This window comes from Tursiops truncatus, chromosome 1 (assembly GCF_011762595.2).
Source record: "Tursiops truncatus isolate mTurTru1 chromosome 1, mTurTru1.mat.Y, whole genome shotgun sequence".
NCBI classification, from domain to species: domain Eukaryota; kingdom Metazoa; phylum Chordata; class Mammalia; order Artiodactyla; family Delphinidae; genus Tursiops; species Tursiops truncatus.
This window is the reverse complement of record NC_047034.1, coordinates 97,102,769-97,128,605: the sequence shown is the minus strand read 5'-3', so window position 1 is coordinate 97,128,605 and position 25,837 is coordinate 97,102,769. Positions and strand designations below refer to the sequence as shown.

General features: G+C 34.7%; 1 protein-coding gene across 9 annotated transcripts in view; it reads left to right on the top strand.

Moving 5' to 3' along the window:
* Positions 1-18,700, top strand: part of SNX7 (sorting nexin 7) — a 98,318-nt gene extending 79,618 nt beyond the window's left edge. For 5 of the 9 annotated variants that reach the window (XM_033863077.2, XM_019920117.3, XM_019920118.2 and 2 more), the window contains one exon: positions 18,288-18,700. In XM_033863077.2, coding sequence (XP_033718968.1) covers positions 18,288-18,365 — 78 coding nt within the window. In that variant the 3' untranslated portion in view covers positions 18,366-18,700. The other 4 variants (XR_012334406.1, XR_012334398.1, XM_033863062.2 and 1 more) reach the window with 4 other exon arrangements.
* The last annotated feature ends 7,137 nt before the right edge of the window (positions 18,701-25,837 follow it).

Sequence of the window (25,837 nt, the reverse complement as noted above, 5' to 3'; positions counted from 1 at the left end):
CCTTTTTGTTAGGAGTCTTCTAAGTGTCCCTTTGTCTTTGGAGGTAAAGATGCTTCTTTTTCCCTCTGGGCATAAGGAGGCCACCTCTTGTATGAGGGTTTTATGACCTGCTTTGTGAGATAAGGGTTGGAAGAAGGTCAAAGTGACCTTTCTGCTTCTGCCATATTCTCAAACTCATTCATCTTAATATGCCAACATGTCATATTTTACATTAGTATGTCCTGAACGCTATTAGGCTGAAGAGGGCCTTATAAGCTTTGTCTTTTATTTTTCATTCTAAGGGAAATGGGGAATGCCACTGAAGACTTTTCAGCAGGGAAGAGACAATATCTATTGTGCTTGCCTTTTAGAAAGATCACACTGGCTATATGGGTCAGAGTGGAACAAAACTAAACATGTTGAGCCTAGTTAGAAAACATAGCAACAAAGACAGAGATGTGAACTGACATAGAGGTCTCATGGCAGTGGGCTAGAGATTAGTGGACAGATTCAAGTGATTTTCTTTATAGCAGGTGGGATTGGAAAGATCATTTTCTACCTCTCCTATTTTTTTATTCTACATTAACAACCTTAAGTAAATTCAAGTCTCTAAAAGGAATTTCTCATAAATCTCAGATTTTGAAATGATTTAAAATATTTCTGTTGGATAAAGCGCATTTATCAACATAGGCTTTTTTTACCACTTAACTCTTTAAATCCACAGAAATAACTTTATCTCTCCTTTACAATAGAACCTGTCCACACTGACCTTATAGTAGTGTTATGACAATTAATTGAAATAATTTTTAAGAAAATGCCTTGAAAATTAAGATATACAATATACTATAAGTGATTGTGATTATAAAACATAAGTATATTAGGTTATAAAAGTCATGTGACAAGTGCACCTACTATGTTTTCCTTTCAGTGATAAAGTCTGCAAAACTTTTCTAAGTTTGCTTTTTTATTTTTTTAAGAGAAAATGTTCATGGCAATTCCATTGAACTCCAAATGAAATGTTTGAGTTTTGACTATACCTGTCACATAAATACATATTTTTGTCACGCTCATAGGTTGCACTCAGTTTATACAAAATACGGTTTTATTAGAAATAGTTAAATTAGCATCACTGTGCCATATTGCTATATTGCAAACTTTGTTCTTCACAGCAGTTTATATCAGTATGTTTTTCACCCTTTCCTCCAAATGAATTATATTTCTACATGTTGCTAAAATTATATCAAGTGTACTGCATCTTAGATGTATATATTTGGATGAATCTCTGGTTTTCTTTATTATAACTTCACAAGATCCCTACAGCTCCAGTTATTTATTGTTTTTTTTCCTAAGTGAATAACTCTTAACTGATTTGACACATCAGTCCAAGCATAATCAGGGAATCGGGGCCCTTATATAATCACGGCTTCCTAACTAACACACAAACTGTGTGGCCTGAAACAGCAACAGTCTGCTGTTATCTGTTAACTTCAGAATATCTCAGATATACAAGGAAGTGAAATATTGCAGAATCTTTCCAGTCCCTTTTTAATTTAATCATATTATTATGGAAATACTTCTGTTTTCATCCACATTTGTAAAAATAAATCACCAAAGGGGCTTGTTCCTAGTGTGATAGAAGAAATGGGGTATAAACATTTGCCTTTGGACTTTTATGAAGTAAAATGGTCACAGTTTGTTTACAACTTAAAATTTAAATATTAAAATGAAAGAGGAAACTCAGTTTGTAAATATGAGATATAGGTCTGTATCAGAAACCAATTATTGTCATATTGAAATATTATACTTAGATGTGTGAATTTACTTGGAGACAGTTGACACCGAATATAAGACAGGTATCTCCAAATAAACTCTGAGTAGGTGAAATGAAGCTATTCCCAATTTTGTTCTATATGACCAATAACTAAGAATAAATTTGAGTCTTTTTATAAAAACAAGAATAATGAAACAATAAAACAAAAATCCAGTTGAACATAGGTGAATAATTTCAAAGTATCTTGGTATCCAGGTAACCAAAGAAAATTATTTCTTGCTAAAATGTGAAGGGATGCTGAAACCATAAAATATGACATGCTGGATAAAGTACGTGGACATTTTCTAATTGTTCTTTAGTAGGTACAAAAGAGTGTAAGTTTCAATTGTTGATGATACTGATGCTGATGATTATGATGATGGTGAAGAGATTTGAAAGGAAGTAATCCTTGGTAGGTATTATAAACTGAAAGAATATACCCTTTGAAAGTTTAATTTTAATATCATAATCATGGAAAGATCGCATAATGTTAATTTTTGCCAAGTAAAACTGTTTGTAGTTAAGTGAATATAATACTTGAAGTAATAAAATTTGTTTCTTTGCACAGTTTATTTTAGAATTATTAGTTAATGTATGGAAGTCATTTCAGAGCCTCATTTTCTGGTTTGAAAATTAATACATGCACATGAAAAACAAAAAAATGACAAGAGCTAAGTACACAAATGTATAAAGAGGAAATAAAGAATGCCCATAACCTTATCTCCTAGAGAAGGCTACACTTAAATGCAATTATAGAAAAATAATTTGCTATATGCAGATAAAAATATTTTAAAATTTCTGCATGGTTCTTTTCAAATGTGTCAACATAAAAACATATGTTACTTATTTGTGTCATGATGATTATAGTGGATATGTATTATTTTGAGTTCTGTATTTTTTATTTGTTTAAACACTTCTCTGTATAATGACATAATCTTCTAGTACATCATGTTAACATACCTTTATTAGTGAAGAGAACTACTAATAATTAAGCACTTATGTAAATTTTTTGCTCTCATAAATAATACTATTAAAAATAATTATGAACACTAGACTTAAAATCTTTTTTGATAAGAATTTCAAGAAATAACCAGGTTAGAGGTCACTTCATTTCAAATGCTATCAGTCTTATTTAAGAATGTCAATTGCCTCATGTAAAATCATTCATTTAAGATTCAATTAACATCAAAACCCTATGCTAAGCAACATTCAAATTCAAAATTAAATCTTGCCCTTAGGGAAGAATAATAAGTATATGTATTTTTCACTTGATTTATACAGCTTTACAATGTATTACTTTTTTTAATGGAAGAATATTTAAATTAGTTTTTTTTTACTTGAATGGTAATGAGCTGGCTTAATAGAAGGGTTCTATCATTACTGAATAATAAAAATATATGTATCTACATGGACATCTAGGAAGCAGAAAAGCAATTATAGTATAGGACGTTTTCTCTAAGATAAATGAAGAAAAAATATCATTACAAGCGTTCACCATCAAGCCAAATCAATAGTACAACTAATGCTTTCCTAAATTCCAAGTCCAGCTATATATGGACCGTTTAAAAAGTAGAGAAAATTTAAAAAATACGTATAGCAGTTCTTCTACAAAATAAGTAGTAGATAAGCATTGAATGTCCTAGAAGTTCTTCAAGTATAGTTGTTCTTATCTAGAAATGTATTCCTTATTACATTGGGGAATGGTAAAATAAACTCTAGCAAAAGAGTTGCTTGTTTTAAATTAAGTGGTGCACTACATGCTTTGGAACATTTTTAAAATTTTTGTGAATATTTAAAACACCCTGGTCCAAGTAAAGATAGCTCCCAAGCATTGTGACTTTAAGAGGTTAATCTATATTGGTAATGATTATAAAACTGCCAGCTAAGCAAGATTTTGATGAGTGGCATTTAGATTTCTGTCTGAAATTTCATTCTTTTTTAAAAAATTGGGACCCAGATAAATTATGGACTTTCTGTTCATCTACATGAATTAAAAGGAACAGTTAGAGGGAAGAGCTTCTCTAGATCTAATTCCATCCAACAAAGAGGAACAGTTATGTAACATGACAGAAACTTGGGGAGAAAGTACCATTTTCAAAATCTGGGAGGTCAAAGGAAAGCAAAGGAAGGAAACCCTGGCCATTTTCAGTCATATTGCGTAGAATTTAGTAAAGTGATTTGAAAAAATTACAGAAAAGTATAATTTCAACATCACAGACTCAAAAAGAGAATATGACATAAGAGGAATGGACAATTCTAAAAAGTAATAAAAAGAGTGAAGCAGTTAAAGAATCAGATACGATTACATCTGTGGACCATGGACTATGAAAGACAAAGATGTAAAGAGAGAGATATAGTCAGAGATGAATACAGAGAAACAGTATCAGGAAGGGCACATTTCAGGAAGAAGTGAGGTTTTGGAAAAAAATGGAATGACTTCCAAATAGTACCAAAGTCAAATGGAAGTAGGTGTGAGGAGCCTCTTTTGGAAGCAAGAAAATTAGGAATTAATAAACTCTAATAAAATTAGTAAAGTGAATCTCTAATGGAAACCATGTTATGGAAACTGAGGAAACAGAACTACTTCATTTCTATTTCACTCCTGTTCTCTCCATCAAGGAGAATGAAAATGTAAGTTGCAAGATTTAGGCAAATACAAATAAAAGGTAACTAAAATTCAGTATATTTGAAGAGATAATAAAACATTAGCTATCCATTGCCACAAAAAGAGAAGGCTGACGTGTTCTTTTTACAATGACCCTTGCAAAGCCTCTCCTTTATCAGCCCAAAAGCAGTGCTTACAAAGCCCTATATGAAGCCTTTAATTCTAAACTGATTTACGTAGAGAAAGATCGACAGACTTCTGCTCACCCAGGAGAAATGCAGGCTACTTTTCTTTCCTAGGTGAATACTCAGATTAGCTCCAGAGAAGGTTTTGGGAGATACTGAAACAATGACACCTGTTTCCAAAATAGTTAACCTCTGTAATTTCTACGCACCATACACAATCACCTCATACTGCTCAACTCTTTGTAACAGCCTTTCTTGTAAAGAGAAGGATGGAAGTGATTAAGGATTTAACCAGTTGTAGTTGTTTAGTATCATTTTGGTCCTAAGGAATGACCTGTAGTTTTTGAGTTTTCCTTTTAAATATTGGGAGAGAGGCATAAAAGTTGGTCTATGTTGAACCATTTAAATTATATTTTTATATTGACAGTCTCTTAGGATGAAACAGAGTAAACAGATACTTTCTTTAAGGTTAATGTGTCTCAACTCCCTTTCCAAATCATAAGAATAAAGAATTTAGCTAGAGCTGGAATAATTCAAAGTTATCTAGGACAGGGATTTTTGAATCCATATCAGGGTACTTTTCTTTTTACAGTCATGCCTCATAACATTTACTAAAGCCGGTACCTGACCTAATCCCTAGGACCGAGGAAGACAGATCTGATGGTGCTAAAGGAGCCCTTCAGAAAATAGCAGTCTATCTTTGGAACTATTTGAAGACTGTTTCAGAACTACATTATATACCCTAGGGGATTCAGTAGATTTCCATTAATGGGTAGGATAGATTTCCTGGAAAGTAAACACACCACCAGCTTGAGAGGCTAAGATACTTAGATATTTACTCAACCTGACCATTTTTATGCCAGCTAAATTTTCCAATTCATTACGTTCTTGTGTCCACATTATTTACTTTTTTACTCAATGGGAGGCACTCATTAGAAGCCTGAATGTCTGGATTAGCAAATTCAGGCAGCATTACACTACTCTTCTATGCACCATCCAGTTCATTTAGGGATGGTCATCTTCATCAAAAGAAAAACACCAAGTTTTCATCTTCTTAATGCTGTTAAATGACAATCCATTGAATACCTAGGAGTTTTTCCCTTTGTATTTTGAGTAAAGAGACCAACACTATTGATTGTTTAATGATTAATCTTGTCCTCTTTACCATTTATCCTATGGAGATCATTTTTGGGGGGAGCAATCAATTCCTATTTCAAATAGAATTTAAAGGTACATGGTAATAATGACTAGAACAATGGAAACAGATGGAATAACCTTGTGTCATCCTAAGGCTAAAACCTTTTATTCTCACTGTCTGATGAGAAGCTTCACCATCGATTATGGAAACAAACTCATCAATAAAACACTTGCTTGGATTGTTCATGGGAGGCTATTATGGTCCTCTATTATGGTCGATTGGTTGCGGAGGAGGCATCTATGGAGAATAGCTATCACAGAGGCTGCAGAGCTGCCTTCTCAGTTTGATAGATTGTACCAGGAATCCTGGATGAGTGAAGAGGTGAGAATTATAAATTGAGCTGAGGGAACTCTACATTAAAGACATTTTATAAATTTTTTAAATCAACTATTACAAATGGCAGAGGAAGTCCCAGGGCATAGTTCTTTGGGTCTCTAATTGTTGTATATTTAAGGACATACTTGATCACACAATCATTTGCTTCTATTGATTTTACTTTGACTGTCATTGGATATGACAACTTCATAGCCAAGTGTCTTCCTTTTAGGTTGTGCTGTTTCACTTTGTGGAGAAGTTTGGCAATGCATCTTAGCACATTAAAGTTTCTAAGAAACTCCCTAGGAAAAACATCTGTTCACCTTTGTTTAAGATCTCAGATTTATTTGTTCACCGAAGTCATTTATGAAATTAATGTCTGAAATAGTCTCTAGAAAACACTTAGGAAACTGGTAAAAATGTTCATTAGAGCTTTTATTGTAAAACCATCTGAAGAAGTTTAGGTAAATATGAGCTCTTGACAGTACATTTCAGTTCCACTTGGCTTAAAATACTGTTCTGTTGTAGCCAACTGACCTTTTAAACTTACACCTCAATAATTTGATACAGCTTTTCAGTGATACAAATGAATGCTCCTCTGTCATAGCAGATAAGGTTCATTGTTATCCTCTACATTGATGACAAGGTCGTATTCCAAGTAGTAAATCTACTTCTAACTACTTCTACCACCACCCACCACAAGGAATCCTTATACTCAAGCCAAAATTACTTTGCAATAAGATTATCTTCAGCATGTAGAATGATAGTATACTTTGCAGACGTTAAGTCATTTAATTTACTGGGTCTTTATCTTGGTGACCACACTGAAATTTGCTTTTTTCAAAAGTTAACTTTCATAAGAGGCATATTGAGGTCTTTTTATATTAGAAGACACTTTTGACTTAAAAAAATTAGAACAAAATAATGATCTCCATTATTTAGTAGCTATTCAAAATGCTGAATTCAGACTTGATGATGCATTTTGATAGTAATATTAGCAAACTAAGATGTAGTCAGAATAAGGTTATCATGGTGATAGTGGTCTAAGAAATGCATCTTCATTCAAGGAATTGGAAAAGAAGAAAGGTATTTGGAGGGCAGTCATGGAAGGAGTACATGTTTTATTGTTGCTTCAGAAAACATATCTAGCACCAACTTTTGGAAATTGTATAATTTGAATTCACAGGCGGAGTTATTTCCTATGTATTAAAATTCTCTAAATTACATTAAATTGCAATGCAAAGAAATAAGTTCTCTGCCACTGGGAGTTTTTAAGCAATTGTTGAATAATGTACATCAGAAATTCTGTCTGTACTAGAATTTCTCAATGCATTTTATAGGAAATTAGTTTTTGTAATGTTAATGGGTGTTAATCGTGAAAGAAAAGATAGGTTCTGTAGTCAAATAAGTTTGAGTTAAAGTTAAACAGGAGTTTTTACTAAAGTTCTCAGAGTCTTTTATGTGCTTATATGGTTTATGAATCTGAAGACATAATTTCTTTGACTAGGTCAGCATTTCTTCTTATAGGATTAGCCTGTCATGGAACACAATTTAGGAAACTTCAGGTAATTATGTTGATCTCTAAAGTGATGCTACTTAAACTGTGGACTAATGTCCAATTCATAAATTGTTAATTACAGATTTATAACATGATAGATTCAGAAACTAAATGTAATCAGTTGAAATCTTCTATAGCAATTAGACATTGTCATGACATCCAAGTGGGTGATTATTAGACTTTTGTTAAATAAGGTATAGGCCAATTCGAGTATTATCCAGCTTTTGTGGTGATTTCTTGTGGCATGAAGTGCAAACTAGTCAGCTCAGTAGGTTCACTTAATGGTCCTCAGCAGACTGAAAGAAAAAGACTTATTCATCATCGCAGATAGTTTGAGAAGCACTGCTCTAAAGTTCCTTCTGTTTTCTAAAAGTCTTTTCATCTCTTACACTTAACATAGGTAGTGTCTTTTCTCATTTAAACATTTATAATCTGATTAATATTCAAGTATTATAATGTATATAAAGCACAGTTAATTATAGAATCAGTTTAAATGCACCAGGGTCTGACTTTTATTTACTTCTAAGGAAATCTTAAAAATCGAGTGTTTCTCATTTTTAGAATTCTGAAGTATTATGTAATTAACTATTTTGTTGTTTTATTAAGTGATGATTTCTGTTCTGAATTGCATATTCCAAAGCCATAGCTATAGCTCATGTTTCCACATAACTGTGTACATCTTTTATTATAGTTCATGTAATTTTAAAGCTTTTGTTGTTTTGCAGGTTTCTGCTTTCTTAAAAACTTGTATTAAAAATATTTTCACCAGTCTCATTCTGTGAGATAGTTATTTCTCAATTATCTGTACAAGCGAATTTGAGCTTAGATGTAAAAGGGACATAGCATAGACAGTCTGTGCCTCTTGCCACCCTTTGGATTGGATAACTTTTTCTGTAGTTAAGTTTATCAAATACTTGAATAGGCGATTATATATGATAATTAAATAATTTCTAAAATTATCTAGATTCTGAATCAAGAATTTTCTTCTTATTGTTCTTCATAAATGGCAGACTATACACTATGGACCAATAAATAGTTCCTGCAAAGAAAAGGAAGAAATGATTTAAAACACACATGCACACACTGCATGATGTAACATCTTGAAAAAAGAAGGTGGGTTTACTAATGAAAAAAATTAAAATTGGATATCAGAGTGCCTGCCACTAATTGTAAAATTTTCATCATATTTTCTCTATACCCAGTTTTCTAATCTGTCAAAAAGTGGTACCGGGCTTCCCTGGTGGCGCAGTGGTTGAGAGTCCGCCTGCCGATGCAGGGGACACGGGTTCGTGCCCCGGTCTGGGAAGATCCCACATGCCGCAGAGCGGCTGGGCCCGTGAGCCTGCCCGTCCAGAGCCTGTGCTCCACAGTGGGAGAGGCCACAACAGTGAGAGGTCCGCGTACAGCAAAAAAAAAAAAAAGTGGTACTGATGGTCCTCCTCTTCCTCCACACCCTATCCACACACATCCCTCACAGGTCTTTAGGAGAATAAAATTAGAAGACATGTGTGAAATGCTTTAAAATAATGTAGTTAAGCATCATAGCTGTGCCTTGATAGTTTTCCAGTAATCCGAAAGTAAATGTGCTTTTTTTTAGTTTGTTGTATTTCCATGTTTGATAAGCAAACACAGATAAGCTTGGTGTTTGAAGTGTCTGGGGTACTAAACTGGACAAACTTCATGTAATTGGTTTGTTATTTCTAAAAAACAATGATGATATGGTATAGAAAAGTATGAGTTGAAAAGATATGAAAATTTGGCTCTCATATTCTTTCTATAAAGATTTCCAATGTATTAGATCTTTTGGAGCCCCAATTTTTCCACATGTAACAATGACAGAAGTGGAGTTATTCGTATCTAAGGCTTTTTCTATCTTTAGCAGATCTTGAGTTAGAGATCTACAGACTAATACTACAAAATTAGTTTTTAAATGGACCACAAGATGGCGTTTGTAGCTAATGAGTTTTTTGTGTTAACTCTGTTGCAGTCATTGAAGTATTTGCAGTATTTACAAATCCAAACTTATTACTTATGTTCTTGAGAGATATGTAAAAGTAATTTTAGAAAAAAGTATGCAAGTCTTGTTATTTTGAAGTTATTGACATTTCTCAAATTATAAGTTGGCAGGTTATTCTGAATTTAGACTTTTTCAAAAATGAAATTTAATGAATAATTTTGAGCCATTGCAAAATAATAGAAGTTGCTTTCCATTTGTAACATAATCTCTAATTTCTTTCTGGATTGATTACATTTCAGAAAAATGTTTAAATATGCAGCTCCTGAAAGTTTTCATTACTGTTTGGATCTTAGGTTTAGATGATAAAAAAAACAATTACTAAAATGTTGCACACTCCATTGCCCTCATTTTAGGCATGGCCTACAATTTTTATAATGTAATTTATTTTGCAGTGATATTGGCCTAGTATGGAGATGTTTACATATTTGAGCTTCAGTGTTTCCTCAAATGTAGGTGATGTCGTCTGTGCCCAAGATCATTTGAGACAGCATTAAAGTACGTAAAGGACACTCAGTCATATTTCTCAGTTTTCATTTATTAAGAGAGATGCAATTATTATGGCACTGTCTAAAAGATACTTTTAGATTAGTAGGAAAACTAGAAGCACAACAACTTTGACTTAATATGGAAATTTCTGGTTTAAAAAGGGGTACATGGTAAGGTTTGGCTTTTATTACATTTTACAATAATAGATATTGTTATTGTTTTAGGCAAATATATGGTTATTTTACTTTATTAGCAGAGATATATAGATAATATTTTATTAATTTGACTTATGTGATAATTTGGATGAGACTAGGTTTTCTATTAGCTGTTCCATGAACAGTGTGGTAGCATTACCTATGGAGATATCAAACTTTATGTTGGCATTATCATCTGGTGGCTAAGAGCATGGGCTTTGGACAGGCATAACTTGTGACTTTTAAGCTCAGAGACCTTGAAGACTTTTTTTTATTTCAGTGGACCTCAGCATCCTTATCTATAAAGTACTAAAAATAATAGTATATACATCAGCTTTATTTGGTATTAAAATATATATGTACACATATGTTTGTATGTATATAATGGAATAAAGAAAGATGAAAGGAAAGTTTTAGAAGCAAAATTCAATATTCCCAGTAAGTTACTAAAAGTAAATCATTTTGAAGCTTTTATACTCATAAATACTTTTCCAGGAGTCTCAACTAGTTTATCCCTTAAGTCACTACTTATTTTACTTGAGCCCGAAATAGCCAATGTAGAAAATATGTTTGAAAGCTGCTGGATAGATAAGTAAATAAATAAGTAAAATATATGTTAAGTTCTTAATGCAGTGCCTAGCACATAATAAGGTTTTGATAAATGTAAACTATTAGTAGTAATAGTAGCAGTAGTAGTAATTGAAAATATTTCTCATGTATTTCTGAATCTTACCTTTGGAAATTATTTATAGTGACAATTACCTTATAAATATCAAATACAGAGGGGAGAGGTAAAATGTTATGTTTGATGCCTTTCCACACTGTGTCAAGCCAAATAGAACAAGGCATATTTACAAATTGTATGTGATCTCACTTGCCAAATTTTTTTTTCGTTTTTTAAATTTTTATTTAAGTATAGTTGATTTACAATGTTGTGTTAGTTTCAGGTGTACAGCAAAGTGATTCAGTTATACATACATATATATATTTTTTCAGATTCTTTTCCCTTATAGGCCATTACAAAATATTGAGTCTAGTTCCCTGTACTATGCAGTAGGTCCTTGCTGGTTATCTATTTTATATATGGTAATGTGTGTATGTTATTCCCAAACTCCTAATTTATCCAACCCCCCAACCACTTTCCCCTTTGGTAACCATAATTTGGTCTTCTATGTCTGTGGGGCTATTTCTGTTTTGTGTATAAGTTTATTTGTATCTTTTTTTTTAAGATTGCATATATAAGGGATATCATATGATATTTGTCTTTCTCTGTCTGACTTATTTCGCTTAGTATGATAGTCTCTAGGTCCATCCATGTTGCTGCATATGGCATTATTTCATTCTTTTTTATGGCTGAGTAATATTCCATTGTGTATATATACCACATCTTCGTTATCTGTTCGTCTGTCAGTGGACATTTAGGTTGCTTCCATGTCTTAGCTCTTGTAAACAGTGCTGCAGTGAACATTAGGGTTTATGTATCTTTTTGAATTATGGCTTCCTCCAAATATATGCCCAGGAGTGGGATTGCAGGATCATATGGTAGCTCTATTTTTAGTTTTTTAAGGAACCTCCATACTCTTCTCCATAGTGGCTACACCAATTTACATTCCCACCAACAGTGTAAGACGGTTCCCTTTTCTCCACACCCTCTCCAGCATTTATTATTTGTAGACTTTTTGATGACGGCCATTCTGACCGGTGTGAGGTGATACCTCACTGTAGTTTTGATTTGCGTTTCTCTAATTATAATTAGTGACAATGAGTGTCTTTTCATGTGCCTTTTGGCCATCTGTATGTCTTCTTTAGAGAAATATCTATTTAGATCTTCGGTCTGCCCCTTTTTTGATTGGTTGTTTGTTTTGTTGATATCGAGCTGTATGAGCTGTTTGTATATTTTGGAGATTATTCCCTTGTCGGTTGCATCATTTGCAAATATTTTCTCCCATTCTGTAGGTTGTCTTTTCGTTTTGTTTATGGTTTCCTTTGCTGTGCAAAAGCTTTTAAGTTAATAATTAGGTTGCATTTGTTTATTTTTGTGTTGGCCACTTTAGGTTCTAGGATGAAAGTTAACAGACACACATGGTCCAACCCCCCTATTCTATGAATGGGCGAATAGGCCTAGAGAAATGAAAAGATTTGCCTGAAGTCAGACTGTGGAACAGAACCTCTTCATATCCCACCATCTTGAGAAAATATTGATTCTTAAATGTGGAAGTTTTCATTGGAAGCTATATCTACAGAAACACCATTTTTGTTATCATTCATTCTTTAGAACACTTGATCATATCTGCTTGTGTGATCACTACCTACTTATGAGAACTAAAGAGACATTTACCTTATCTAATGGCAAAATGTCATCACTACTTTACTGGGGTAGCAAGAGATTTACTTTCAAGAAGAGTTTTGGAATTAAAACTTATTTTCTATTCTGTCTGTGTATTTGAGAAGTATTTAAGAATGTGTTTTGGGACAAAAGGGCTTTTGTTTACCTGTCAGACCTGTTTACCCTAGTTCTGGCTCACTTTTCTAACGATACAGCCTCTTTCCCAGTCCTGCCCTTTATAGAGAAGCTACAGTTTTTGGTCTTTGTCTAAAAACTGGAGCCACCTGGAAAAAAGTGTGCACTGCATTCTCAGTTAACGAGGATTTGTGATCAACTTGCTTTCTGGTCACCCAACATCCTGCCAATAAATATGTTCAACATGTTTATGGACTTACTTTTACTGCAGTGGAAGCGTGGGGCACTAGAAAAGAGTGCTGGACTCAGTGGATCACAGTTCCCTTAACTATAAGATGCAATTACTTGAGTTTGTCAAAGTATTGTTGTATCAAATAAAATAATGTGTATGGAAAATCATAATACATTATTCAACTAGAAGGGGAATTGTTGATTTTCTTATGACAATATGAGAATCTAAAACTAGAATGAGCTGATGGGTATGATTGAAGGTCAGGCCACCCGTGACACTGTGTATTTTTGATTGTTACTCTAATTTTGATATTAGTTTGCTTTACTAATTATAATGATTTAAAAGTGGGGAAAAAATCAGTTTCTTGATAGAAAACAGTGAGAAGCCAAATAACAGAAATATATTTTTTTCAAATAATTGTTTTAACATCTTTTTCTTTTTTTTAAATAAATTTATTCATTTTATTTATTTATTTTTGGCTGCATTGGGTCGTCATTGCTGCACATGGGCTTTCTCTAGTTGCAGTGAGCCGGGGCTACTCTTTGTTGCAGTGTGTGGGCTTCTCATTGCGGTGGCTTCTCTTGTTGCAGAGCATGGGCTGTAGGCACACGGGCTTCAGTAGCTGTGGCAAGTGGGCTCAGTAGTTATGGCTCGCAGGCTCTAGAGCGCAGGCTCAGCAGTTGTGGCATACAGACTTAGTTGCTCCATGGCACGAGGGATCTTCCCAGACCAGGGATTGAACCCATGTCCCCTGCATTGGCAGGCAGATTCTTAACCACTGCACCACCAGGGAAATACATTTTTAAAAAATATAGTTTACGGGCTTCCCTGGTGGCACAGTGGTTGAGAGTCTGCCTGCCGATGCAGGGGACACGGGTTTGTGCCCCAGTCCGGGAAGATCCCACATGCCGCGGAGCGGCTGGGCCCGTGAGCCATGGTCGCTGAGCCTGTGCGTCTGGAGCCTGTGCTTCGCAACGGGAGAGGGCACAGCAGTGAGAGGCCCGCGTTCTGCAAAAAATTTAAAATATATATATATATAATTTACAATTATAAGGAAGTTTCACACTAGATTTTGAGATTTTTTGTTGTTGTCATTTTGATGATTCTTTATATCCTCCAATTATCACAGTCCTGGATGCAGTGAATACTGAACTAAACTATTTATGTGGTATAAATAATCCATTTCTTGAGTTTTTACTTAGTTTTTCATACTCAGAAATCCAAGAAAAACAAGAAAGACTAAAAAGATTTAAGGAGTTGTAGAGATTATCATTCATTATTTTAAAATAGATTTATGTACATTAACTGGGTAAATGAGCAACATATCAGGTAATAGGTTAATATTAAACATTGGCAGGAGGAGGCAGTTAACATATTTAGTTAGTAAAAAAAATCTGCTATCAAAATTCCAAAAGAAGATTGGTAGCTTCAGGAGCTACACAGTTCAGAGCATGTCCTCAGTTTTGTAGATCCAGAAATCTGATGGTCAGCAACATGAGTGGGGATCAGGCTTTTATAGCAAAACCTAACATTAACAAATTTAGGGATCAATAGAAGCCAGGATGTCAGTTGATGAATATTCAGATTGAAAAATGCAGTGTTTATGATGAGCAGCATATTTGCATCAGTAGTAAAGTACATTTCTTCTCTATGGTCTTTGCATTTACTGAGCACTTACTATATTCCTGGCATGTATTAACTCAGTCATCTTCAAAGGGTATACATACTCCTGGAAATACATAAAAATTTCCAAGAGGTATGTAAGGAATCAATTTCTACACACTCAACCTGCATATATACTCTTTCCTAAAAGTTGATCCCCTTGGGACTTCCCTGGTGGCACAGTGAATAAGAATCTGCCTGCCAGTGCAGGGGACACGGGTTCGATCCCTGATCTGGGAAGATCCCACATTCAGCAGAGCAACTAAGCCCGTGTGCTACAACCAGTGTGCTCGCACGCCACAACTACTGAAGCCCATGCACCTAGAGCCCGTGCCTTGCAACAAGAGAAGCCACCGCAATGAGAAGCCCGCACACCTCAACAAAGAGTAGCCCCTGCTCGCCACAACTAGAGAAAGCCCGCGCGCAGCACCAAAGACCCAATGCAACCAAAATAAACAAATAAATTTATTTTAAAAAAAAAGTTGAACCCCCTGCAATTATGCATTTTTTTTAACTCACCTGCCCTCCAAAATGGTCCTTCTTCCACTATGTAAAAGAAAGGTGTCTCAAAAAAAAAAAAAAAAAAGGTGTCTCATCTTGATGGGCCAGTGACTTATTAAATGTATCCATGTATCCTGGTGGTCATTCAAGAGATTGGTTATTTTCCATTTGCTAATGAATGGCTATACCTCTTACCAGGTTTGTAATATCACAGACATACTTAACCGTTTGATCCTCAGCTTTCTCATCTATAAAATAAGATTCATAGTAGTCACTGTGAGGTTTAAAGAAGGTAATATGTGATAAAACAACCATTACAATGCCTGACCAAGTATTCATATAGATATTCAGCCGTTGTCATGATACTTCTCTTGATTTTCTGTGCTAGTGTTCTATAATCTGTATTTCAAAATACGTAAATTGTTTTTCTGCCTTTCATATGGTGGATGGTAGGGAGATAGTTAAGTAGCTAACTTGTTTCTTTTACCATATCTCACTGTCATTTTTAGGATTTGCTTTAGAAATGAAAATGTTAACTCACAACACTAATCAGCATGGAGGGCTGATCTTCCTTAGACATTTACTAAACTAGGAGAGTTGAAGAATATGACAGTGATAGAAGTTTCATCACATTAGGATTAATACCATCTTTCGTGCAATTTGGATCCCTTATTTGACAGGAATTCTAAATAGAGCAGACTGCTCAGATTTTTATTTTGAATTTTACCTTGCATATGTTCAAAGATTTTTTAAATGATAGTTTGGCAGAGTTATCAAAAAGATATGATATCTCCTGAAAGCAGTAATTGCTTTGGCCTGCCCTGCAGTGTTACCACATAGTAGATAACATATGGATTTGCAGAAGAGGCCAGAAATCAGGTTCGCAAGGGAAACAGGACTCTTTCCAAAGGTGAACCATGGTTCTCTATGGGCCCTTCAATCCCAGTTCATAGTTTTCATTGTTTTGTAAATGTTGTGGATAGATTTTTAAACATTATCTGTATTTAGGTATTTTTGTGTTTCCTTCTTTTTTATACTCAAAATTTGGTGAAGGAGATTTTTGAGTATCTATAAAGCTGAATTAAAAATTGTTTTCCTGGCATTGAAAAGAAATAAAATACTAATAACTGCTAATATTTAATGCATTTCTCCATATGATGTTAATTGTAGGTATTTTGTAGATGTTCTTCCTCAAGTTGTAGAAATTCCCATCTGTTCCTAATTTGTTGAGAATTTTTTTTTTAAAGTAAGAAATGAACATTGTAATTTGACAAATGTCTTTCCATGTCTATTGAGATGATAATAAATTACATTTAATACAGTCAGTTCCATTGATTGATAGTTGAACATTAATCCAATCTTACACTCCTGGGATAAACTCCATTTGGTCATGAAATATAATTCTTTCTATAGATTGCTGGATTTGATTTGCTAAAATTTTGTTTATAATTTTTGCATCTATGTTTATGAGGGATAGTGGTCTGTAGTTTTGTTCTTTTGTAATGTCTTTGGTAAGTTGGAAAGCATTCCTTTCTCTTCAGTTCTCTGGAAGAGTTTGTGTTAGAATTAATATGATTCTTCCTTAAGTTTTTGGTAGAATTCACTGGTGAAGCCATTTGGGCCTGAAGTGTTCTTTGTGGAAAGATATTTAACAACAAATTCAAATTCATTTGAATTATCTGTTTTTTCTAGAGTGAGTTTTGGTAGTTTGTATCTTTTCATTGGTTTCATTTAAGTTCTCAATTGTATAGGTATAAAGTTTTCAATAATATTTTCTTTTTTTCCTTCAGTAGAATTTAAAGGGATGTCACCTCTCTCATTCCTAACAGTTGGTAATTTGTGTCATCTTTCTTCTTTTATGAACAGTCTGGCTAAAAGTTTATCAATTTTATTAATCTTCTCAAAGATTCAATGTTTGGTTTCATTGTTTTTCTCTTTCATTGAGTCAAACTTCTATCTTTTCTGGTTTTTTTCTTCTGCTGCTTACTTTGGTTATAATTTGTTGTTTTTTAGTTTTTAAGGTGGAAACTGAAGTCATTTAAGACCCTTTCTTCTTTTCTGATGAAGGTGTTTAGTGATATAAATTTCTCTTTATGTACTACTTCAGTGGCATTCCAAAATTTTTTATACATTGTATTTTCATTTTCATTCAGTTTAAAATAAAATACTTTCTAGATTACCTTTTGATTTCTTCTTTGACACAGGGCTTATTTATAAGTGTCCTGTTTAGATCTCAAATATTTGGGGATTTTTCAGATATCTTTCAATTGCTGATTTCTAAGTTAATTCATTATGTTCAGAGAACAAACCTCATATAACTTGATTCTTTTTAAATTTATTGAGATGTCTTGTATAACCTGGAATATGGTGTGTTTTGGTAAATGTTTTATATGCACATGGAAAAAAATACATATTCTCTTTTGTTCTGTAGATATCAGTTAGGTCACCTTGATTCATTTCCTGGGCACATTAATGACTATCTCACCACCTAGTCCCAGCAGACCATCATAATATAATCATTGCTAATTTTTTGAATACTTACTTTGAGCGAGGCATTCTGCATAGAAATTTATACAGGTTATGTAAATTTAATTTTCACGATTGCTTTACTGGTAAGTATTGTCATTAACCTAATTTATAGCTGAAGAAACTATAATAGAGATTAATCAATTTGCACAAACTCACACTTGATATAGTAGGATTCAAATCTGATTAAGCCTTGCTTGTATCACTACTCCTCTGTCTAGATACTTAATGCCTGCCCCCTCAGATCCAAATGGCCCATCTTTCCCTCTACAGTTTATTAAAGATCTGTTTTCTATCCTGACAATGGGGGAATAGTGGATTATTTCAGCAAACTAATCCATGCTAATTTTTTAACGTCTTATGGTTTCCTCTTATTTAGCAACAGTTTCCCTCATTAAGAATTAAAATATGTAGAAAATGACAGGGATCCTGGCAAGCCTGTGGGAGAGAGGAGTAGGGCAGCTTGCTATAGGAACAGATACGTAAGGATTTATTAATCCTTCTAACAGTGAAAGTGAACTACTGTTGACCTCCTCATGGTGTGTTTCCATTATTTAGTGCCTTGCTACATGGGAATCCTTCCTTACATCACAGACAGATCTCCACTTGGAAGAAGCCTCTGAAGATAAATCGTAATCGCATTGAAGACTTCTCTGTGATCTTTGGGAGATAACCAAGGTTAACCAAAGTTATTCTTTCTGGATGGGCTGGGTCCTTTCTAAAGTGAACGAAAAGTGTTTCACACTATCTGGAAAACCAACAACTTAAAACTCAGGTGTTCCAGAGCATTCATATGAATTTGGATATATATATACATATAAATATTTAGCTTAGTTTTAACTATGTTCTTAAATTTGTATACTAATAATTATACATTAAAAAGTTTTTTTCTTAAATATTTGTCTGTGGAACATGTCATTTTAAATATATTGTAAAGACTCAGTTTTAATAAAAAGTTTAATATGAAATGACTTGTGTGTGTTCTTTTTCTACTAGTAGCTCAAGCCTCTGAAGCAGATTCTAATGTGAATCCAATGTATGTTAACAACTATCCTATGTATTCACCATTATTTCATCATAATTTTCTCTGAAATGCTATTTACTTTGATATTAGGAATTCAAAGTAAATATGCAAAAATGATTAAATATTATTAAACATTAATGATAACTTCAAAAGTTGGTTTATTAAAAGTTAAGTAACTGTTTAAAGATTACCAAGATAAATTTAAATTATTTTTTGAGTTACTATTTAGAATTCCTTATACAGTCATTTTCCCACTAGTAAATTTATTCTTTTTTTTGGTATTTTTTTTTTTACATACTCTTCACAATTCACATCTAGATTTATTTTTTAATGTACACAGTGTTTATCAAATTTGTTCTCCCGTTTATTTGTTAAGGGTCTACTCTTTGTAAGGCACAATTGCAGGTGCTTATGATGATAATGATAAAGACACATTACACTCACTTCATTCTCCAGGCTTACATTCTAGTAATATTTATCATACAGAGTAATTTTATATTCATTTTATGGCTGCATTTAAAAATTGAATGTATTGGTTATCCTAATATTTGGCAATTTTTGGAAATATATATTTCTCAAGACTTTGAGTAAAGTTTGAGGTATTTAGTCATGCCTGTTACATGTATGACTTTAAGTACCATTTGGTTACTAGCTCTTAAGTATCTCACACAAACTAGACATTTAGATTATCTTAACTAAAACAAGAGATACACAAACACCATATAAATATAAAACTAAACATTTTTCTTAAATAGTGGCATGTACAATTTTTAAACCATTTGTGATAAAGAATCTGGCTTTTTTGTGGTACGTGGGCCTCTCACTGCTGCGGCCTCTCCCGTTGCGGAGCACAGGCTCCGGACACGCAGGCTCAGCTGCCATGGCTCACACGCCCAGCAGCTCCGCGGCATGTGGGATCCTCCCGGACCAGGACTCGCAACCAATGCGCCACCAGGGAAGCCCTGGCTTCATTTTTTGATGTTTGACTGCTGAGAGCTTTTTTTCTGTTTTTTGTTTTCTTTTTTTGCGGTACGCTGGCCTCTCATTGCTGTGGCCGCTCTCGTTGCGGAGCACAGGCTCCGGACGCGCAGGCTCAGCGGCCATGGCTCACGGGCCCAGCTGCTCCGCGGCATGTGGGATCTTCCCGGACCGGGGCACGAACCCGTGTCCCCTGCATCGGCAGGCGGACTCTCAACCACTGCGCCACCACCCTGCTGACAGTTTTTAAGCCTCACCTCCCTTTTCCTCTCCTGCCCCGTGTCTGGACAAGCTGCTAAGGCCAAAAGAGTGCTCCCTCTTTCGGCACTCACAGGAAGTTCAAACCATACAGCCTCCTCCCAGCATGCAGGGGCTCACCCTCTCTAACCATCATAAAAACCCCAAGCCAGTCTCCTTTCCCAGGTCTCAAGACATTTTCAAACAGCCTGAGAGGCCAGCCCTGCTCTCCCCAGGAAGCCTCATTATATGAGTGATAAACCTTTTCATACCCTGTTGGTGTGTTCATGGCGTCGCCGGTCTTGACATACAAAACAAATTTTGGGTGAGAGTCCCTCCTATCAGGATGGCCCCAACCGTATTGTTTTCCAAGCCATTTAACCACTCCAAATTCCATTTCCCCATCTGGAGATAATAATCTTGAACTCAAATGGAGATAATAAGTAGAGATAATAATTTCCAACTCACAGGGTGTTAAATGATACAGAAACTTAGAACACCTGCCAGAGGGAAGTGGTGGTGGGAGTAGAGGAATTAGGTGAAGGTGGTCAAAAGGTACAAACTTCCAGTTATAAGATAAATAAGGCCTGGGGATGTAATGTGCAACATGATGAAGACAGTTAATACTGTTGCGTGTTTGAAGTTGACAAGAGAATAGATCTTAAAAGTTCTTATCAAGGTTTTGGTTGTATCTGTGAGGTGATGAATGTTAACTAATCTTATTATGGTAATCATTTTGCGATATATAAACCAGATCGTTATGTTGTACACCTTAAACATTTAAATGTTATATATCAATTATATCTCAACAAAACTTTAGCTTTGTATGCCTTTCCTCGCTTCTCTCCCCCTTTCTATCCACGACTGCTATCCCACGTATACACCACACACACACACAGGCTACACACGTTAACTAATATGTATCCTTTCTTACATTGCTCTATGCTCATAGTATCCTATACAGACTTACACACACATACACACTCCCTCACACACAGTTTTTAGCTTTGTTTTATAAAAATGAAGTCATATTATACATACTATTTTGCCTTTTGTTTCCTCACTTCACAATATCTTGTGGAAATCCTTCAAAGTCAAGAATAGCTCTTATACATTTTTAAACGGCTGCACAGTACTTCCTAGTCTGAATCTGTAGTGATTTGTGCAGCCATTTTCTTGTTTATAGTTACTTACTTTGCTTCTGGTTTTTCATCATCTCACCTCATAAAGAAACCCCATACCTTTTGGTTAACACTCCATATCCATAACCCCTTCCCCCATGTCCCCAGGCCTGAGGAACCACTAATCAGCTTTCTGTCTCTATAGATTTGCCTATTCTAGATAGTAGTTCATGTTAATGGAATCATATATGTGATTTTTTGTGACTGTCTTCTATCACTTAACATAATGTTTTCAAGGTTCATTCCTGTTGTAGCATTTGTCAGTACTTTATTCTTTTTTATGGCCAAAAATATTCTGGGGTGTGTGTGTGTGTGTGTGTGTGTGTGTGTGTGTGTGTGTGTATGTGTCCATTTATCTGTTTATTCTTTCACTGATAGACATTTGGGTTTTTTCAGCTTTGGCTATTATAAATAATGCTGCTATAAAACTTGGTATGTAAATTTTTGTGTGAACATATGTTTTAATTTCTCTTGGGCCTATACCTAGGAGTGGAATTGTTGAGTCATATCACTACTGTATTTGACCATTTAAGGAGCTGCCAGACTGTTTTCCAAAGTGACTGCACCGTTTTACATTCCTACCAGCAGTGTATGAGAGTTCTAATTTCTTCACAGCCTCACCAGCACTTATTATTTTTTAAATTAAATTAAATTTTATTTTATTTTATTGTAGTCATCCTAATGGATGAAGAGGTGTCTTGTTTTGATTTGCATTTCCTGTTGCATCTTTTGTTTTGGGTGTGTTGGCCATTTATATATATCCTTTGGAGAAATGTCTGTTCAGATCCTTTGCCCATTTTTAATAATTGAGTTGTAAAAGTTATTTATGTGTTCTACATACAAATCCCTTATCAGATTATGATTTGCAAATATTTCTTTTTACTTTCTTGATAATGCACTTTGAAGCATAGAAGTTTTAAATTTTGGTGAAGTTTAGTGTATTTTTCTTTTGTTGCTTATCCTTTTGGTATCATATCCAAGAAGCCATTGCCAAATCAGAGGTTATGCAGATCTATGTTTTCTTCTAAAGAGAGTTTTAACTTTTAGATGTAGGTCTTTGATGCCAATTTCAGTCAATTACTGCATATGATGTGTGGAAAGGGCCCAATTTCATTCTTTTACATGAGGATATACGGTTGTCTTAGTACTATTTGCTGAAGAGACTATGTCTTATAATTTTCACTGCTGGGGAATGGGTCCTCGGAGCTCCTTGTATTGTCATCCTGGAAGTGGAACTCCTGGTGTAGCTTTCTTGAACTGGTTGTTGTGATGTGTGCTGAGGTGGTGGTTGGGTTGTTAGTGATATGAAAATATGATTACTGGATACCTTAGCATAAAAAAAGATTTAACAACAACAAAATAACACATTTGACTTTTACTTAAAGGAAAGATCTACCCTAAAGTTTATAGGTACTTTTCATTCCACACGTGCCTTCTTTCAATAACTGCTTCCCAAAAAACCAGATTTCCTGCTGTTCAGTTACCTTCCCCCCTGGTACATAGCCTTTACAAAAAGACAAGGATTTCAAGTGAGACAGGCCAGTAGCTGCTATATGGAATTGGTGATAGACTTGGCACATTTTGAAAATGGTTCAAGTCCATCTTGTACAATTGCTTCTAACCAGGTAATACTGTTTCTTTCTTTCTAAGGATTCCACTCCCTCCTTTCATTCCAGTTACCTGGAGGGGAATTTGAAATCTTTTTGCCTCAAGTGGCTATTCAAAGGGGAAACATTAATGATGAATTTCTCTGTTGTTTTGACCTAAAGTCCTAGGAAGAAAGAAACTTATTTCCTGTGTTGTACTTGGGTGAAAGTCATCATCATAGAGGTTGACTCATGTGAATTTTAGAGTCAGTGGGTTCAGGTTTAAGATATTTTGGGGGATGTTACTTAACGTGTCTGGTTCACAGTTTGTACTTTCCCTTCTCTCTTTTTATTATTGGCAGTTGATTGACTAGAAAACAGTATGTGCTCCTTTTTTAGAGAACCACGCACAGACACACACTTTAAATAGGAAATTATCACTGGACATGTGTATAATCTGAAGAAGATGCAAATAAATGTGTTTTCCCCGTTTCTTATGCCTCATCCCAAGACTACTACCTTGAAGATAATTTTATATTACTCTGGAACTCTTAGGATTCTACTCGTGCTGTTGACCGTCTGTTTCATAATCAATTTCTTTGCTTTAAACAGGTTTATAAGTTCTTTTTTTTCAAAACTCACAGTTAAATCTATGCCTTGATCAAACCCTATTATTGATTGATTATTTTTATTGCCTTTGGCCCAGTTTTCCCGTCTCTTTTTCTGATATTGTTTCAGAATTCTTATTCCACCTGACAAAAGAAAGAAACTACTTTAGAAAAATGGGAAATGATGGACTTACATAACCAAAAAGGAAAAGGGTACACTTGGGCATACCTGGTTCTGAACAGGTTTATTTCTGCTTCTGTCTTTATCTCCTACTTTGCTCGAATAGGTTGACCTCACTTCCACCTAGTCCTGCTCATACATGAGACTCATTCTGTAGTTCTCAGATGGGGGCCATTTAATAGAGTCTGGAGATATTTTTTGAAACCACATTATGGGTAAAGGTACCACTGGCATCTAGTTGATAAAGGTCAGGGATGCTGCTAAATATCTTAAAATAAACAGGACAGCCCCCCACGACAAAGGACTGTCTGACCCAAAATGCAAGGTCGCTGAAGTTGGGGAATTATGGGCTAGATTAATGTCTCCTAGTAACTCCTGGCTCACGAGTCCCCAGCTCTGCTGCTAGGAAGGAAAAAGCTCTTCCCTTCCAGCTTCAATTCATTTGAAAAATCCCAGGAAAGTGGTTTGGGATACAGCCAACTCCCTCTTCCCCACATCCCTGCCCCAGGCCAATCTTTGCAGCTGGGAGCCAGGGTGCTATCATCAGTATATGGAGCCAGGGTGCTATTATCAGTATATTCTAGGTCAGGTTCTCACTTTTATACAAATTACAGCAGGCAGGGAGGTTACTGCCAAAGGAAGATGGCAGCTTTCATTCAGACCCCATGTTAGATGTTCATCCTCCAAACAAAGAGGGCTGCTTTATGGAAAAGAAAGAAGAGGTTGGGGGAAGACAGAGTAATTATGTCCACAGTATAATTTTAAAATGAGCTTACATTTTTATTCATTTAGATGGTATAAGTTCTATACACTTGTATAATTAACAGTATTCTGTTCTTATGCCTAGAATTCTTCAACAAGAAAGGACCAACGTAAAAATAGCTCTTGAAGGAACGTGGATTAGAGATTACAAGTATAAATAAACCATTAGTCCAGCACATATAATTACATAGGAAGTCAATCATAATTTTATTGGCTAAGAAATAGCACAAGACTGTGAAATTAGAGTTGACAGTGCACACATCTGTACTGAAAATACAACCTTTACATTAGATTTGACTGAGCCCAGTGTATAAAATATATTCCTGTATTGAAATACTACATTGAGATTCCATCAAAGCACACTGATGTGAAGGATATATTGAATGACAAAGCTGTGATCCTTTCTTTTACAAATATGTTTAACCAACTATATGAATACTGTAACGTGAATGGAGTAATGAGGGACTGCTGCACCCAGTTTCATTAAAGATCAAGTTCAGTATTCTCACTGTTTCATGAAGATTTGAAAGTTAAGAATAATGAACTTAATCTATGATGTGGAGATTTCCAGGTCTCTTAAGCCAGGTTAGCATGTGAAAAATGGCATTTAAACACCTTTAATTTAAATTTAAGTGCCCATGCCCGTAATTTTTTTTTGACATTTCAACAAAAATTTATTGAAATTTCAATGATATTTTAAAGAGAGAGGGCAAAACTACAGAAAACCAAAGAACTCATCAAAAATTATAACACAAAATATACCTTCATGAATTTTTGTCTTTAAACCAGCTCTCAGCACCTGACTTTTGAACTCTGAATATACATCTCTATAGGCACCAATTCAAAACACCATCAATACTGAAGACAGTAAGTAGTCAATCCCACTTGGTTTTGAAGAAATCAGAGACTAGCAAATACAAATACAAAAGAAAAATTAGAAAGTCCTACCACAGCCTCTGCACTCCCCACCCTCTGCCCCCAAGCAATCTCAGAACCACTCTTAGAAATTTGAACCTTCCCAAGTTTTGGTAAAATAGGCAATAGCACTTTTCCCCACTTTTGGACATTAAAAAAGAAAAAAAAATTTCTTTGCAGACAACTGTTTTGAAAAGTGTGTTGATGTCGGTACAGAAAGTGTGTTTTCTACTTTCAAAAGCGATCCTGTGACCCTGAAATAAAACTGACTATAGGAAAACAAACCCACAAAACCTGACAGCGGCAATCCTATTTACACAGAGTGATGTACAATGTCAATAAATTAAAGTTTAATATTCCGAGCATTCATATTCCACCTATTTACAAGAGTTATCAAATAATTACATAAATACTTTGTCTAAGAGTCTCGCTTCTTTATCATTTTTTTTTAAAACCTTGTTATTGCATATACAGGAAAGAGAAAGAACTGCCAGAGGGACAACATGAATCCTGCTACAGAGCTTAGATAAAATAAATTCATTTTTGGTGTTTCCCCACCCCTTCCCTTTAAATCATCCCCCTTGGGGTTGTCGAGAATTGAGGAAAAGGGTAAGGGGTAATGTCCTTTTCTCTCTA